Genomic DNA, 17,127 nt, shown 5'->3' on the forward strand with positions numbered 1-17,127 from the left:
CAACCAGGGCAAGGTGATCTTCCTCAAGAGTGGACATTCCCTCTCTGGCAAGTCTTGGCCAGTTAACCATATCCTGGGCTGCTGTCTCCTAGTGTGTGCTGCTGATGCCACATCTCTTGATGTGTATCTTGAGGATGTCTTTAAAGCGTTTCTTTTGGCCTCCCCATTTCCTTTCTCCCTTGGTGAGTTGGGTATACAGCAGTTATTCTGGTAAGGGTCTATCAGGCATGCACACACAGTGCCCACTCCACCTCAGCTGGTGCTGGATAATCAGGGCCTCAGCACTGAAGATGTTGGCCTCTGTGAGGACACCGACATTAGTGCAACGATGCTCCCACTTTATGTTGAAGATCTTCCGAAGAAAGTGCTGGTGCTGGCATTCCAAGTTTTTCAGGTGTTTTCTATAGGTCACCCAAGACTCACACCCATAGAGGAGATTTGGGATTACCACCACTTTAGACACTAAAAGTCTAGTATGTGTTCTTATGTTGTGATTGTTGAACACCCAGTGAGACAGTCTGGCAAAGGCAAAGCTGGCACAGCACATTCTGTGCTGAATCTCGATGTCTATGTCTGTCCTCTGTGAAAGAGGGCTGCCAAGATACGCAAAGTTTTCTACATTTTCAAGTTCTTCTTTGTCAATGTAGATCTTCCTTGCTGGGCCTGATGATTGACTGGGCACTGACTTGTAGAGAACTTTTGTTTTGCCAGTGTTCAGAGTTAGCCCTAGGCTTTTGTAAGCTTCAGAGAAGCAATTAAGGGCTGTTTGTAGATCCTCCTTTGAGCGTGCAACTACAGCACAATCATCTGCTTAACCGAGTTCGGCTATTGTTGCCGATATTACTTTAGTGCTGGCACGGAATTGAGAAAGGTTGAAGACGTTGCCGTCAATCCGATATTGGATGCCAATGCCCTGTGGTAGACGGTCTGGGGTTAATGTTTTTATAGCTGCTAAGAAAATGGAGAAAAAGGTGGGTGCCAGTACAAAACCTTGTTTTACGCCAGTTCGAATGACAAAGTGCACAGAGGTAGAGCCACTGCACAGGATGGAGGCAGTCATCTGGCCTGGAGGAGTCTTACAATGGTGATAAATTTGCTTGGGCAGCCAAACTTTGACATGATTTTCCACAGAGCCTAGCAGTTAACAGAGGCGAAGGCTTTGGTCAGATAAATAAAGGCCATATACAGTTCTTGGTGGTGTTCTTGATTTGCGCAGTCAGGCAGATCCAGGAAAAACGTCATGTTGGTGGTGTCTTGTGATGTTCTGAAGCCACACTGGGACTCTGGAAGTACTACCTCTGCAAGAGGGAGCAGGCGATTCAGTAAGATTCTAGCAAGAATCTTCCCAGCGATGGAGAGGAGGGCAATGCCTCCATAGTTGCCACAGTCGGCCCTGTCTCCCTTTTTGAAAATGGTAATGATGTTAGCATTATGTAAGTCAGCAGAGATTTCTTTGGTGCGCCAGATTTTGAGAAGCAACAAGTGAAGCTTGTTAGTGTTTCTCCCCCACTTTCAATACTTCAGCTGGTATGCCATCAGGACCTGGTGCTTTATTGTTCTTCATTTGTTTAATTGCTTTGCAGACCTCCTCAGGTGTTGGTGGGTTGGCAAGAGTTTCCCAGATTGGGTGCTGAGGGATGGAGTCGATGGCGTCGTCAGTCACAGTGAATTCTCAATTTAGAAACTTTTGGTAGTGTTCCTTCCAGCGCTCTTTGATTGATTTGTTATCTTTAAGAAGGGTACTACCATCTTCAGATATCAGAGATGTGAGGCCACATGAGCTTGGTCCATACGGGGTCTTTGTCTCACAAAAAAAGCTCCCCATATCATATCTGTCAGCCAGGGGTGAAAATAAATTAGAGGACTTACCGGTATGCTGGAGTCCTGAGCAGGGGGTGTGGCCTCAACCAGAAGAGGCAGGGCCTTAAATCCCCGGGCCCTTTAAATCTTGATTTAAATGGCCAGAGCTCCAGCTTCGGTAGTGGCGGCTGGGAGCCCGGGGCCTTTAAGTCACCCCCGAGCTACCAGCTGCAAAGACGGCTGGGAGCCCCAGGGCTCAGGGGCGATTTAAAGGGCCCAGGGCTCCAGCTGCCGCTACCGCAGTGGAGCCCTTTAAATCACTGATCAGCCCTGGGGGCTCCCGGCTGCCACCACTACCCCAGGACTCTGGCAGAGCTTTAAAGGGCCTGGGGCTCCGCTGTGGTAGCAGCTGCCGGAGCCCTGAGCCCTTTAAATCCCCGCCTGAGCCCTGCTGCCCAAACCCTGGGGTAGTGGTGGTCGAGTGCCATCGGGTATTTAAAGGGCCCCGGGGCTCCAGCTGTCGTTACCGCCCCGGCCCTTTAAATGCCCGCCGGAGCCCCACCGCCGCTACCCCAGGGCTTTGGCAGCAGGGCTCCGGCGGGAATTTAAAGGGCCGGGGCAGTAGTGGTGGCTGGAGCGCCGGGGCTCTTTAAATCCCCGTCAGAGCTCCCCCACCCCTACCCTGGGGCTCGAGCAGCAGGGCTCAGGCGGGAATTTAAAAGGCTTGGGGCTCCAGCTGCTGCTACCGCCCCGGCCCTTTAAATCTCCTCCAGAGCCCTGCCGCCGCTATCCCAGGGCTTCGGCAGCAGGCTCTGGCGGGGATTTAAAGGGCCCTGGGGGGGGGGGGGGGGGAGGAGAGCGGTGACTGGAGCTCCAGGGCCCTTTAAATCCCCGCCGCAGCTACCCCAGGGCTTTAAATTGCCCTCTCGGAAAGCCGGACCTGGTACGGCGCACCAGCTCTTACTGGTACGCCGTACTAGGGCGTACCAGCTTACTTTCACCTCTGCTGTCAGTGAACATTTAGATTTCTTTTGCTTTGTCCTCCCATCATTGTTTTTAATTTATCGGATCCTCCTTTGAACTTCAGCTTTGAGCTGATGGAAAGAGCTCTGCTTCCGACTGGATAGTGGTTGCATCCCAAACTGATCTGGTGGACAGTTCTCCACAAAGCACTCTAGACAATACAGAACACAACCAAGACATCACAGAAAGTTCCCTTGACCTCACATGTACCATTGAGCCCAACCAGAAAGGGTTCTTGGCTGCCCAGAAAAATTATGACAGCAGATTCAGAGATTACACAAGAACCCCATGTAGACAGCCAGATTGAAACTGCTGTGGAGGAGGGCTCTACGAGCAAACAGCCTGATGATAATGCAGAGTGGAATTCTACCAGTATTACGTGCTGAATTACAATACAATGGTGTAGGAGGATTTAAAGTATTTTTTCCCCACGTAGTACCTGTCTGCCACCATGTTGAGTGGAGACAGAAGCATCTCTCTACCTGCCTGGCTGAGGCTGACAAATGTTTTTGTTTGTTTGTTTGCGGGGGGGGGGGAGGGGGGGGGAGGAGGGAGCTGACAAGAGGAAATGTTCAAGGAACTACTGACTGCATCCTGACAGAGAGCCATGAAGACAGAAGGGTGGAGAAATGGTTTCCTGGAGCAATCACAGAGACTTGAAAGGAACCTCATTGCCCTGGAAAGGGACATGATCCAGACAATGCAGAGGTGAAGAGCTGTAATGAGCTACAAAGGTCAAGCACTGCACCCCAACTTTTCACTGTACTGTACTGGTAAGCCTGGTGATCATACCATATTGGGACATCCATTTTAATCAACCTAACTGCACACCATTCCACAGATCTTAAGTTTACATGACATTCCTATAATTTGTTACCTATGGCATTTGTTAACTTTTTTTTTATACAACTCAAATGAAAAATTTCATGGAGGAACATTCCGCTTCCCATCCCCCAATAGAATCAATTCCTTATAAAACCAACACACAAACATTACGGTCATTTCCTTGGTTGTAGTACATTAATTACCCGCAGCTAACCCCTGGTCCAAATAAGAACACAATGGATTCCTGGCTGCTTGGAACACTTTTCTAAGACACACTCTCCAGCTTCCCATAAGGTACAAGAAGTCTGTCCACCTCCTGCTTCCGCCCACCACTGTTCAGGCTCTCTTGCTTCCTCTCACAGATGTGAAAAATACAGCAAGCACTTATCACGAGTCACATAATGATGATAAACCTCCAAACTTGTCACGAGGCACCATCACCTTTCCTTCAGTCTTCCAAACACACCCTCCACTGTCATTCTGCAGCTACTCAGGATACACAGTAACTCCTCGCTTAACATTGTAGTTATGTTCCTGAAAAATGTGACTTTAAACAAAAGATGTTAAGCGAATCCAATTTCCCCATAAGAAATAATGTAAATGGGGGGGGAGGTTAGGTTCTAGCGAAATTATTTTCACCAGACAAAAGACTATATTTTATACACACATACACACACACACACACAGAGTGTAAGTTTTAAACAATTTAATACTGTGCACAGCAATCGGTTGAGGTGGTGAAGTCAGAGGGTGGGATATTTCCCAGGGAACGCCTTACTGCTAAATGATGAACTAGCACTCGGCTAAGCCCTGAAGAGTTAACACGTTGTTAATGTAGCCTCACACTCTACAGGGCAGCACAAACGGAGGGAGAGGAGACAGTATGGCAGACAGAGACACACTGTGTGTGTGTGTGTGTGTGTGTGTTGCACATTGCCCCTTTAAGTTGTTTACCCTACTCTAAGTACATTGCCTTTTTAAGTAAATCAGCAAGTTGAGACAGCAGCTGCTGCCAGCAAGCTCCCTCTGTCCTAAGCCCTGTTGTCTCCCCACCATGGAGATGGGGTGAGCGGGGGGCAGGAGCAGGGGGATACCCTGACGTTAGCACCCTTCTCCCGCTCCTCCCACCCCACCCCACACAACAAGCAGGAGGCTCCCAGGAGCAGCTCCAAGGCAGAGGGCAGGGGCAGCACATGGCAGTGGGTGGAGGGACAGCTGAACTGCCGGCAACTGATAGCCTGTTGGGCAGCTGCCGCACAAGGAACTTAGGGGAGCGGGGAGCTGACAAGGGGCTGCTGGTCCACCTTGATTCCAAGCCCCCACCAGCTAGCTTCAACAGGCTGCTCTTTCTGCAAGCAGTGGACAAAGCAGGTGGCTGCCAAAGGACATTAGAAGGGAGCATTGCACAACTTTAAATAAGTATGTTCTCTAATTGATCAGCAACATAACAACGAAACAACATTAACCAGGATGACTAAGTGAGAAGTTACTGTAGTTAATCCACTCCTTTCCTTTGGTCAAGTGTCCAGTGAAAGGTTTCATAAGCTGGGTCTCCCAGAATCAAAGGAGGAATAACTTTTTTAATGTCCAAAGTTGTCTGGGAAGCAAAAATTCCCTTGATTATTTCCAGCAAACAGGCCTGAGTTTCTAAAGATCCTGTCATTGTGGATCTTTCGAGATCATGCACATTAATACTGGGGAACCTTCACAGTGAGCAACCGGGCCTGGCAGCACCCTGGAGAAATAGCCCTCCTTAAGGTGTTCAGCTTGATGCTGGGGAGAGGGAAGTGTGTGGAAAGAATAGGTATCTGGGGCCCATCAATAACCACTACAGAGTTCAGGAACTCTTTCTGTGAAAAACCATCAATCACCTGTGTATTGCCAAGCTTTATGATTTGGCAATGCTCTTAATAGCCCTGGAAACCATCATGACCACACCCATAGCAGCTGATCTACCAACTCCAAACTGGTTAGCTACTGATGAGTAGCAATTGAGGGTGGTGAGCTTCCAGATGTTGAGGGAAACTCTTATGTTGATTTTCTGCTGCTGCAGCTCCAGAGTGAGTTCCACACAGATCCCTACAAAAGCAGTCTTCCACATCCTGAAGTTCTGCAGCAACTAGTGGATGTCCCAGTTCTTCATCACTAGCCTGTCTGACCAGTCAGTGCTAGTTGGCCAACCTTAGAAGTGGTGTTCCACTGTGTAAAGCTGATCCAAATAAATGCCCTGCTCAATTTCATCTTCCTGCTTCTCCTCAACCTGTAGCCATATCACATAATTCAAAGACCTTCAAAGCTGCCAAGCCAAATATATCCACCTGCATGACTGCCAATACTGGTGCATCATCATCCTGTTTGTATTAATGACTCATGATCACAGTGATCAGCATTGCATCTTCCATGCTGCCTGATAACAGTTCAAAAATGGCACTGGCAAAATAGTTAGATGATGGCATGCCAGGAGAGGAATAATACGTGTTAGTTTGACCCCATGCCCCATATTTCCTGCAGGTTCTGGTGGGCATTTCACCATGTACTGCAAGAAAAATCCCAGTGCACAGACCAATCAGCAGAATACTGAACCATAACGGTGCAGCATTCTAAGCAGATAATCAGAACAAACGCAGAGGTTTGTGGACACAACGATTAACAAGGAAAGTACCTTAAGCCAGTATAACAAAGCAGTGTGGATGCACTTCAAATCAATATAGTTACTATGCTGCACTTAGAGCAAACAAACTAATCCAATATAACATCCTCATGTAGACAAGCATTTAATTATAAATAATCAAACCTAGAATTTACAAAAGCATGAATCATCATAGCCAGATCTGTGACCAATAGAAGGGAAGATGAGCCAATCATAGGTAAGGTTGCAAGTATGTCAGAGGTCTCAGAAGTCACGGATTCCGTGAGTTCCATGACCTTTATGACACTGGGGCCCCACACCTCCCCAGCCTCTGCCGGGGGGCCCCCACACACCTCCCCAGCTGCCACGGGCAGTGGGAGACTTTCTGTTTCCAGTCATGCAGATGGAGGGGGACAGACCCCTGCTCCTAGCCCTGCAGGGCAGCAGGGAATCCCCCCAAAAACTCCTTGCCCCGGGGTCAGGGATCCCTCCCAGCACATTAAGCAGGGGCGGAGGGTCCACAGCTCCCTGCTGCTGCATGCAGTGGGGCAGGGTGATAGATCCTCTTCCCTCTCCATTTTGTCAGGGATATTTTTTTGTAAAAGTCAGGGACAAGTCAAGGCTTTTTTGAACCTTTGGTCCTTGCCCGTGACCCGTCCATGACTTTTACTAAAAATATCCATGACAAAATTGTACCCTTAATCATAAGCAAAAGTGGGTGTTTTTTGCTGCTCTGACAATATGACATTCGATTATATTTAGATGACACTTAAGATTAAAAAATTGACATTTTTATTAATATGAAAGTTTCCGTTTCAACCTGTCTTGTCCAAAACATTTGGAATCTGAGACCACACAAGATATGTGAAATTTGATTTGTTATAGTGGTCTCAGTCCCAGCAAATGGAGACTGAATGGAACCTAAACTGATCTTTCTGAAGATTCCTCTTTGTCATGCACAGACAGTTCAGTGCTGTTTTGTGGATACACTGGGCTCCCCAACAAGTTAAGAGCCCATCATAATTGTCATTTAATCATGAAAAATTTCAGATCAACCTTACTGGATAGTTTAGGCCTGCCACCATCACTTCAAGGAATTTAAAGTCTGAAGGAGGATGCTGGACAAAGAGCCAGGCCAGCAGATAGTTACTAGTCAACACAATCCAAGCTTTACGTATACAAAGCTGGACATGCTGGTGATGAAAACATGCCAATCCATTAGACCCAGACTCAATATCATGGGGCTTAGAATGCAAAGATATCTAATTGCAACAAAATTGGCAGGCTCAAGGTAATTACTTATTTCACTGAGGATCTGAAAGGAACACTTTGTCAACTTAATGAGCTTACCCACAATGTGGATTAATTGCAGAGATGGGAAAAGAGCTCTGGGCTCAATTTATCACTCAGCTGTGAGATTCCAAGATGACAGCACCCTTCTCACGGTCAGGTATCCTCTCATCTATGCCAACCAATTGTTAAGGCACTGACGGATAGAGCCATAGCCAGACTCGCCACCACCTTTATGAGAAGTACAGAATGCCTAGGCAGACTGAAAAGAAGAGGCCTAAGCTACAGTGCCAACAAAATAACAAACAAGAATTTATCATAACATTTTGCAAGTCAGCAGCACATAAAACACTTCTTGGTTGACAACATGAACGTTGTAAATGAAGGATTGCCATACAAAAAGACACCAAAGATGTTCCAAGTGCTGCTGTGCTCCAAAAAGCGACTGTGCATCCATAATCAGATTTTTTTAGGGGTGCATTGTCAGAGTTCTACCTGTTGATTTCATTAATGATAAGGATTTACTGAATTTACACTCACGTCTGCTCCGCAGAGCCAATACAACTCAGGTAGGCTGTATTTTATTCCAACACTGTATCAACAGAATTGTTAATTAATGTTCTATCAATTAAACCTGTACAACTTAACATAATAGGGTTGCACAGGTATAAAGGAAGGCACAAAGTGCCCTGCAGAACCTTTTAACTGGTACTGTTGTGTGCAACAAGTAAAGATCCCAGTCTGACATTCAGATCCCAGGCTGAATCTGCAGTGCTGGCATTTTCCTGCCAACTGAGCGCATCTCATACAAAAGTAATTTAGAAACAAACATGAAAACCAACAGAAATAATGGGGATTACAAAGCACAGAAAACATGCACTTGGAGCCTGCTTTGTGAGGGAAGACATCAGACACTATTCTGAGCTTTAAAGGATGCTCCTGTATTTCCTTAATGGTCTTCCTCTGAGCAGATCCTTGGGGATAGGGAGGGAGAGGAGTACTAGCCTTGCTGGGGGTATTATGAAAAAAACGCAGCAAAACTGAGACAATACCAGTACAGCCCTGTGCAGATATAAATTGGTATCTGCGGAACCGCAGGGCTCTCCTGGGAACCGCAGGGGCGAAAGGAGTATAACATGGGGCTGCCGCTCCCAGGAGCCAGCACCCCGCGCCAGCAGCTCCTCCAGCACAGCTATACCTCCCCCAGCCCTGTCCTCCAGTGTGGCTGTACAGATCCCAGACAGGAGACGCAGTCATGAAGAAAGCTGCATGGAAGGGACAAGGTTGAGGCTGGGTGCGGTACAGCCGCATAGGAGGAGCTATTGGCATAGGGTGCTGGCTCCTGGGAGAGGCGGCCCCACGTTCTACTCCTTTTGCTGCTGCAGTTCCTGGGACAGCCGTGCAGTTCCGCATATACCGATTTATATCAGCATCTGCAGATATAAATTTGTATCTGCGCAGGGCCCTAAATATCAGTCTTACATGTGACTACATATCAGAGTCTTGCTGCCATTCTTGTCCCTTTTCTAGAGGAGCCAGAACAGTCTCATTCTGAAAATAACTGGGTTTGGGTGGAGGAGAGACAAAGGGTTCTTTTCGCCCTGGCCTGTAGGGTTCAAACCTAAAAACAGATCATCCATCAACACTTTGTCCAAAGAGTTACCATATTAAAGGACTTAACCTTTGGGAGGTGACCATCAAGTTATTCTTAAAAACATTTCATAAGATCCCCTTAGGGATGCCCAAGTTTATGTCTACTCTGCAATTAAACACCCATGGCTGGCCTGTGCCAGCTGACTTTGCAGATGAGACTTTGCAGGTCTCAGGCTCAGGGGCTGTTTAATTGCAGTAGATGTTTGGGCTTGGGCAGCAGCCGGAGCTCTGTGATCCTCCCACCTCACAGGGTCATAGAGTCTGAGCTCCAGCCTGAGCCGAACTGTCAACACCACAGTTAAACAGCTCCTTAGCCCAAGCACCGGAAGCCCGAGTCAGCTGGCTTGGGCCAGCCTCAGGTTTAAACTATAGTGTAGACATACCCCAAGACGACATTTTTCCCTTGTAGGGGAGCACTATTAAAACAGGTGCAGATGAAAGGTCACTCAAACAACTGTAGGGCCTGTGGGGCTATAAGTAAAAGAGAGGCAGCAGAAAGGAATCTGAATTACACCACAGATGATACAGAAAACACAGGTAAATGCAGAAATGAGGCAACCTGAAAGAAGGAATGTTCCCCAAAAGCCAGTTTTTGTAACCACATTTTACCCAGAATTGGGTTGTACAGACAACTATCTTGGAAGGAGCCCCCAGAACACTTGTAAACTCTCTTTAGAGTTTGACATTTATTCAACCAGCCACAGAATATTAGCATCCACCTGAGCAGTATAAGAACCTTAATAACGTATACTTTGAGGTGGAAAAAAAGCTCCTTGAAATATTTAAAGGAGTTTTGTTTCTTAATCGAAAGAATTCATTTCCTATTCAAAATGTTCTGAATAGAATGGTCAACAGGGGGAAAACTTGGAACCCTGCACATATGAGTCACTTTTACGTTTAACCAGAAATAGCCCTCCTCTTTAAGCTCCAGAGGTATGTTTTAGATTCTATGTGTAATAGAAGAGATATTAACTTCAGAAGTCTCAAGAGATTCTCCCCTCTTCAGGGTTATCAGTGACATCATCATTTATATCTATTGTGTCCACATAAGGATATTGGTCTATCTGGAAAGGAAAGCTCCTTTAGGCACTACTGTAATGCAAATAATGACGACAGACAATATGGTCACACATCCTTCCATATGGTGACCAGACAGCAAGTGTGAAAAATCGGGACAGACGGTGGGGGGTAATAGGAGCCTATATAAGAAAAAGACCCAAAAATTGGGACTGTCCCTATAAAATCAGGACATCTGGTTACCCTATCCTTCCACGAGCAGTACAACAAGCCAGTGGCGGATTAGCCAATCGGGGGGCCCTGGAAAAATGGGCACCCCCTACACCCCAACCCACTCCACCCACCCACACCTCTCCAGCCGGGGAGCGGGGTCAGGGGCTTGCCCTGTTCTGGCCAGCACTGTGGTCAGGGAGTAGGGTTGGGGCACGGGGGCTTGCCTGGGCCGGGCACAGAGGATGAGTCCCCATGCCCTGACCCATTCCCTGGCAGGAGCACTGGGGGCAGGGGGATGACTGCAGGCGCAAGGGGTAGGGAGAGGCCCCACTTGCTCTGGCCCAGGGGCCCCACAAAACCCTAATCTGCTCTTGCACCAAGCAGCTTTGGAAAAATGGCAACAATCACATCTGAAAGAGGTCCTTTCGGAAAAGCATGCCACTCCCTCCTAGAACCACTGCACCTATTACAGAGCCAACAGTGACTGCTTAGCATAAAATGTCCTTTGGCTGTTAGCCAATGGATTACTCTTCCATAAGGTACAGCAATGAACCAGGAGCCTATTTACCCCAACAGTGAGAAACCACAACCCGAAGGACCAATTTTGGTGGGGAGATTCCAGCAAACAAGATACCACTGTAGTGCTGCACGTTTTTAGAGCTCCGGGGGCAGAAGAAGAACAAAAGAAGAAACTTCACTAAGACATACATAAAACTATGTAACCTAGGAAGAAAGGAAAGGACTGAGCAGACAAGTAACCAACACAAAAAGTTAAAAAAGTTAAGTTGAGCCTACCCTCCAAAGGAAGAGGGCCTCAATCTGCTGAGAGACAAAAAACCACTGAGCAGGACATGTCAGAGAGCCCCCTTTAAAGGAAAGTGATATCATAAGAGTTTATAACTTCTTTCCTGCCTCATGCAGGAATTAATATAATGTTAATTAAGCAGAATTAATATAATGTTCTGCAATTGCTTGATAACCTTTTCTTTAATGTTTCTCTTCCCCTTTATGATAAATTGAATATTGTTCTGTAAGACTGATTGTTCTACAAAAGGTTACAATCCATTTCACAGAGTTAATTAAATAAAGTAAAATACAGGTACAAGCATTATGCCAATTGAACAGGCTGAAGCTCTTAAAAAGGGTAGGTTGGTGACTATGCCCAAACTGTGAACGACTGCCAATATTCCAAGAGATATTATGCAGGTAGTGTCTCACTTACACCAGCAATAATGTGGAATATTTGGTCAGTGCAATGATTTAGTTAAATTCCCTAACCTGCAAAATCATTTGTATTAACACTGAGCTCCAAAGACATTTGTAAAATTGCTTTATCTGAAACACAAACTGCTGCTAACACTCTGCTTGATCCTGTGGAAGTCAAAGTTGGCTACTTTTCAGAAGTAGAAGCCGTGTTAGTCTGTATTCACAAAAAGAAAAGGAGTACTTGTGGCACCTTAGAGACTAAGTTGGCTACATCAGTCTTGTTTCCATTTCACCTCTGAAGATGTCTGAAGAGTAAATTCAATAAGACCTTCTAACATAAACCAGTTACCATAATATTACAATGTTATTTGCATATGTGAAACAATGACTATAAGGTAAGACACGAGCAGAAATTTTCTTCCATTCACTGTCTGCAAGTGCTGCTACAGTAAAAATGCAAGAAACAAGCAGTATCTTAATGACTTTATATTTCATTGTTCTGTTTACTTCCTTAAGAATGAGGAATGAGAATGTAAAAGGTCAGCCTGCTAAACATTAGATTTGCAGGTTATTGAAGCAGGTTCCTCCAGAATCCTTGTGTTTAATATGTCCAGGATTTGAAAGAGTAGGAAAAGTGGAGATTTCATTTGAGCCTTTTAGTTACAGTGTGTCACCTTTGGTTTACATGTACTTGCATCTCTGTTGTTCCCTTTCAATTTATGCTCGGGTCTTTCCCTGCGCAAGGTTTATGCTTGCATCCTTCTATTTAACCATCACCACTTGTTTTTAAGTATTTAAGTACACATTCACCCATTCCCAAAGCAGTTTAGAAATAGACACTTTTGGCATGAACATTAATTTTTCAACACCATTGTGTCTAAGCACTTTTCTTCCCTTTTCTAACAAAACAAACAACAAATAATTGGCTAGAAAAATGGGATCAAGATCAGTTTTACATGGTTGCTACCAATGCTGGTGTACCAGAGTTAATGGAAAATGTAAGAAGATGCCTGGAAAAAGCTACTTCCATCATGCCATACACAATTTAATCCATTATAGCTTCACATCCTTCACCTTTCCTAAAAGGTTGCCTTCTATTGCACCAACAATGCTCATTAACACAAATTAAAGCTGCAATTTTCAAATGTGTGAGACTAAAGTCAAATTCCTAATTCCAGACCCCAGGTTTGAAAATTACAACCAAAGTGTTGAAATGTACACAATATGCAGCTGTTTTTTCATTTTTGTTTCCACAATAGCACATTTCCAGGCCTCAACTGAACTCCCATAAACAAACTATTTGTGTTTCAAATTCTGAAGCTATTTTCTTTGTGCTGTTGTCAAATCTGGTCATAAATACAATGTGCAGACTCTATTAGAAGGGGGTACAGCTTCAGTTACCACAGGTAAATTAATATTTCAAAAGTTTAAAATTCAGCCAAAAAAATGGCACTCTTCGTTCCCCTGAAGAAAGCAGTAATACTATATAACATGCTAACCTAGCATTGCCACTTCTGTGGGCTACAGTGAAAAGAATATTGATAATTGTATTACTATAATAAAATCATATGTCTGAGACAAAGTTCATGTTCCCTCCTCTGTTGCCTACAGTTCATTTTCCACTGTTTTGGCCAGCCTAATTTTAAATATCACAACTGAAGAAAATTCCATCACTGCTAGAATATTTAAAAGAAAGTAAATGTATGCATTAAATTTTATACCTTGTTCAAACTAAGGCTGACAAAGCCTAAAGAGGATCAAGCTCAAACAAACTAGACAAACACCCAGGTCACAGGGCGAACTGGCTGTTTAAGGGAGTCCTGGGTTCAGCCTCACCTGTAATAAGTTTACCTCTCAGTAAAGGAGTCACGTGATACAAGCATGTGACTAGGAACCAAGCCAGTTGGAAGGTATAAAGACAACCTGGGCTCAGTCAGAGAAAAGACTTAAAGGAGCAGGAAGATTGTGTGAGTTACTCCACAGACTAACTCCTTAGAAGGCCTAGGGAGTATAAGCCTGAAGGAAACAGGAGCCAACTAAAAAGAGCTGGGTAGAAAAATGTAAGTTGTTTTGAAATCTATGTTAATAAACCAGACTCCAAAAGGGGGAGGGAGAATTAATGAGAAAACACCCATAATGTGAAGACTCCTTAATTGGGGAAAAAAGGGAGACTGAGGCAATGGAGGTACATAAAACCAGACCAGTTGAGCTCCTGCTACTACTCCCCTACTCTTCCATGCATTTATCCAAGCCTACGCCTGAAATATTTTAAGTTTTGAATCTATTAACTGTGTGTTTTGATACCCAAACCTAGTCATTTGTTAGCATTCAGGTTTCTATTCTGAACTTTTCACAATACCATACTTCACCTCCCCAAATCCCAACTGCAATTTGAACCTTCCCACAGATCAAACAACATCCCTGTGGCAAATGCAGCATTTTTTAACATGGAAAGGTAATAGGAGGTCTAAGCTTCTTTTAATGATATTTAGCAACTGAAAATTAGGAGAGCCATCACCATTGAACCAGCTAGCTCTCCACAGACCACCAGCAAGTGCTATGGAAACTATTTGTGATCTCTGGATTGTAATTTGGATCACTGACATAAACCAAAAAGCTGTGTAAGACTAGGATTAAGGCACATCACTTATAAGGGTCTCTTGAAGAGATGTTAAATTTAAGAAGAATATTGCTATGCAACTTAATTTGAACAATGAAATTAGAAGTCAGTTATATTGTTCAAAGATTAGACAATTGTTTATACTGCAAAAAGAACACATACCATTTGACAGCCAAGTTTTGCACCTCACCATTCTTATCTTCCAGTAACTTCAGAATCATCTTCACTACTTTCCTTTCACTGTCATCATCCAACTTGATGGAATCCTTCTGTAGCTCAGTCATCAAGTCATTTGTAGCCATAAACCTATCCAAAAGAATATCCAAACCATTATAGCTAAACAGATATGGACTATTCACAATGTGCTACAACCCAAGCTCATCAGTTTCAGTCACGCATGATAAAATTTGTGCAATTGTCACTGTATGCATCCGATGAAGTGAGCTGTAGCTCACGAAAGCTTATGCTCAAATAAATTTGTTAGTCTCTAAGGTGCCACAAGTACTCCTTTTCTTTTTGCGAATACAGACTAGCACGGCTGCTACTCTGAAAAGTGATCAAATTTAGTATTAACATTTAATGCTACCACTATTCTGGGGTAAAAAGCACCAGTTTTAACTAATTATAGTTTTAGAATATAACAAATTGATACAAGAAAAGATTCTTACAACATTTCTAACAGCAATAATCTTTCATTTATCTTGTAATTTCTCCTCAAGAACAAAAGCAATCACAAACTTAATTTACTTCTACTGTTTACACTATGTTAAAGTAAAGGTCTGAATAACTATCCAAAATGGAATTCACAGGAAGCGTGAAGACAGAAATGTATCAAAGTTTAAAACAATACTTTCATTTGCTGCAAACAGATTTTGTAAAAGCAAACTTTTATAAACATAAAACCAACAGAAGTGTAGCTACAAGTCTTTATTTTAGAAAGTATCCTTGAGTTTCTTCAAGCTGCATGTGGCAAGTTGCTGAATATGTCACTGGGATCCTGCAGAACCAGAGAAAGACCTGTTGGGAACCAACTTTAACATGAAGAAGGCCAAGGCTGGAACTTAGTGAAGGAAATGGAAAAGTAGGGACATGCTGACCAGGGGTATGTCTATGCAGTTATGGCACTGTAATACCACAGGGTAGATGCTTCCTAAATCAACAGGAGGGATTTTTCCATCCATGTAGTTAATCCAACTCTCTGAAAGACAGCAGCTAGGTCATTCTTCTGTTGACTCAGCTGCATCTCAACCGAAGGTTAGGTCAGTCTAATTGTGCCACTCCGGACACAAGATTTTTCAGAGAACTAACCTAGCTGTGTTTCAGAGTAGGAGCCATGTTGGTCTGTATTCACAAAAAGAAAAGGAGTACTTGTGGCACCTTGGAGACTAACCAATTTATCTGAGCATAAGCTTTCGTGAGCTACAGCTCACTTCATTGGATGCAGCTCACAAAAGCTTATGCTCAAATAAATTGGTTAGTCTCTAAGGTGCCACAAGTACTCCTTTTCTTTTAACCTAGCTAAATCACTCAATCTAATTTTCCAGCATAGACCAGGCTTAAGACAGTCAAGTGAACTGTACACAAGTTCTCATGCCCTTTCTACATCTTTCCCCTAAGCCCTCTTAACACCTATTTGGGTTCGCTTTTCTTATTAGCAGTTCCCATTTATTTCAGCTCCAGGTTCTATAGACTCCCTCAGCACCTGTCCCCAGCAGCTTCCCAATGCCCAACCCATCTTGCACGTCAGCAGTGCAACAGCAGCCTTGACTTCCAACTGCAAAAAAGATCACCTTCACCATAGCTATCATCCCACACTTCCTGGGGAACAGAATCTGTCTGCTACAGCATGGGCTGCATCCAGGAGCTCCAAATTCTAAAAAGAGCATTTTGAGATCAAAACATGACAAATGACAGTATCAAAAAGGAGCTGAAGAAGAGCTCTGTGTAAGCTTGAAAGTTTGTCTCTCTCACCAACAGAAAGTGGTCCAAAAAGAGATTACCTCAACCACCTTGTCTCTCTAGTATCAAAATATGTAAAGTTTAGGACAAAATCTTGATTGGACAGTTAAAGCAAATGGCTACAAAATACTACTAATGTAACAAGTAAATCAATTTAATGTAGTTAATTCTGTCCTTCCTTGGTAATAGAAAGTGTGCATCTCCACCATCCCTCTTTAAGGTATGGTTTAAGCATTACTAAAAAAATCTACAGCACTGGGGGACTTAAAAAGCAGATTCTTAATGTACGATTCCATTCAATATGCAAATACATATTCCGAATATTTTACTGGATTCACAATACATAAAACTGAATTAAGAAAAATTGTTAGTACTTAAGTCACTTCGCAAACCTGAATTGTTAACCATATCTTTTATGGTTTGGGAATTCAAACATGCTTTAAACAGTCCAAAATTATTTTTCAATATAGACAAATGAATAAAATGTAAAAAACACTTAGAACAAATATACTTCTACTGTTTGTACTCAAACTGTCAAAGAAACTTTAAACACATTTGGCTGGAAAAATGCACTTTCTAGGCTAATACTGTATGTCAGTTTTCACACAGGCCATTTTTTTGTGAAAACTTTAAACCCATCAAAATCAGTAAGTATAGTGGTAAGCTATATCGTTAGAAGCTACCCACTCTCCTCACCAATGCAAAATATAAAACATTTAATCGCATGAAAAGAATTAATTTGGAAAAGCTCTAACTTAAACAGTTCTTAACATGAAGAAACAAGATTTAACAGAAAACATTTGAAACACCATTTTCCATGTTAGATTGTACTGTTACAATATTAGTCTTCTAAATCATTTAGAAAGGAAAAAAATATTAAACATAGCATCAC

At 43.6% G+C, this 17,127-nt stretch overlaps 1 protein-coding gene across 1 annotated transcript in view; it reads right to left on the reverse strand.

The window, feature by feature from the left end:
- Nucleotides 1–17,127, reverse strand: part of CAND1 (cullin associated and neddylation dissociated 1) — a 52,168-nt gene that overhangs the window by 32,990 nt on the left and 2,051 nt on the right. Inside the window, exon 2 of the mRNA XM_073327847.1 lies at nt 14,439–14,582. Within this exon, the coding sequence (XP_073183948.1) occupies nt 14,439–14,582 (144 nt within the window). The remainder of the gene's footprint in view (nt 1–14,438; nt 14,583–17,127) is intronic.

The sequence above is a fragment of the Lepidochelys kempii genome, chromosome 1 (genome assembly GCF_965140265.1).
Source record: "Lepidochelys kempii isolate rLepKem1 chromosome 1, rLepKem1.hap2, whole genome shotgun sequence".
Classification (NCBI taxonomy): domain Eukaryota; kingdom Metazoa; phylum Chordata; order Testudines; family Cheloniidae; genus Lepidochelys; species Lepidochelys kempii.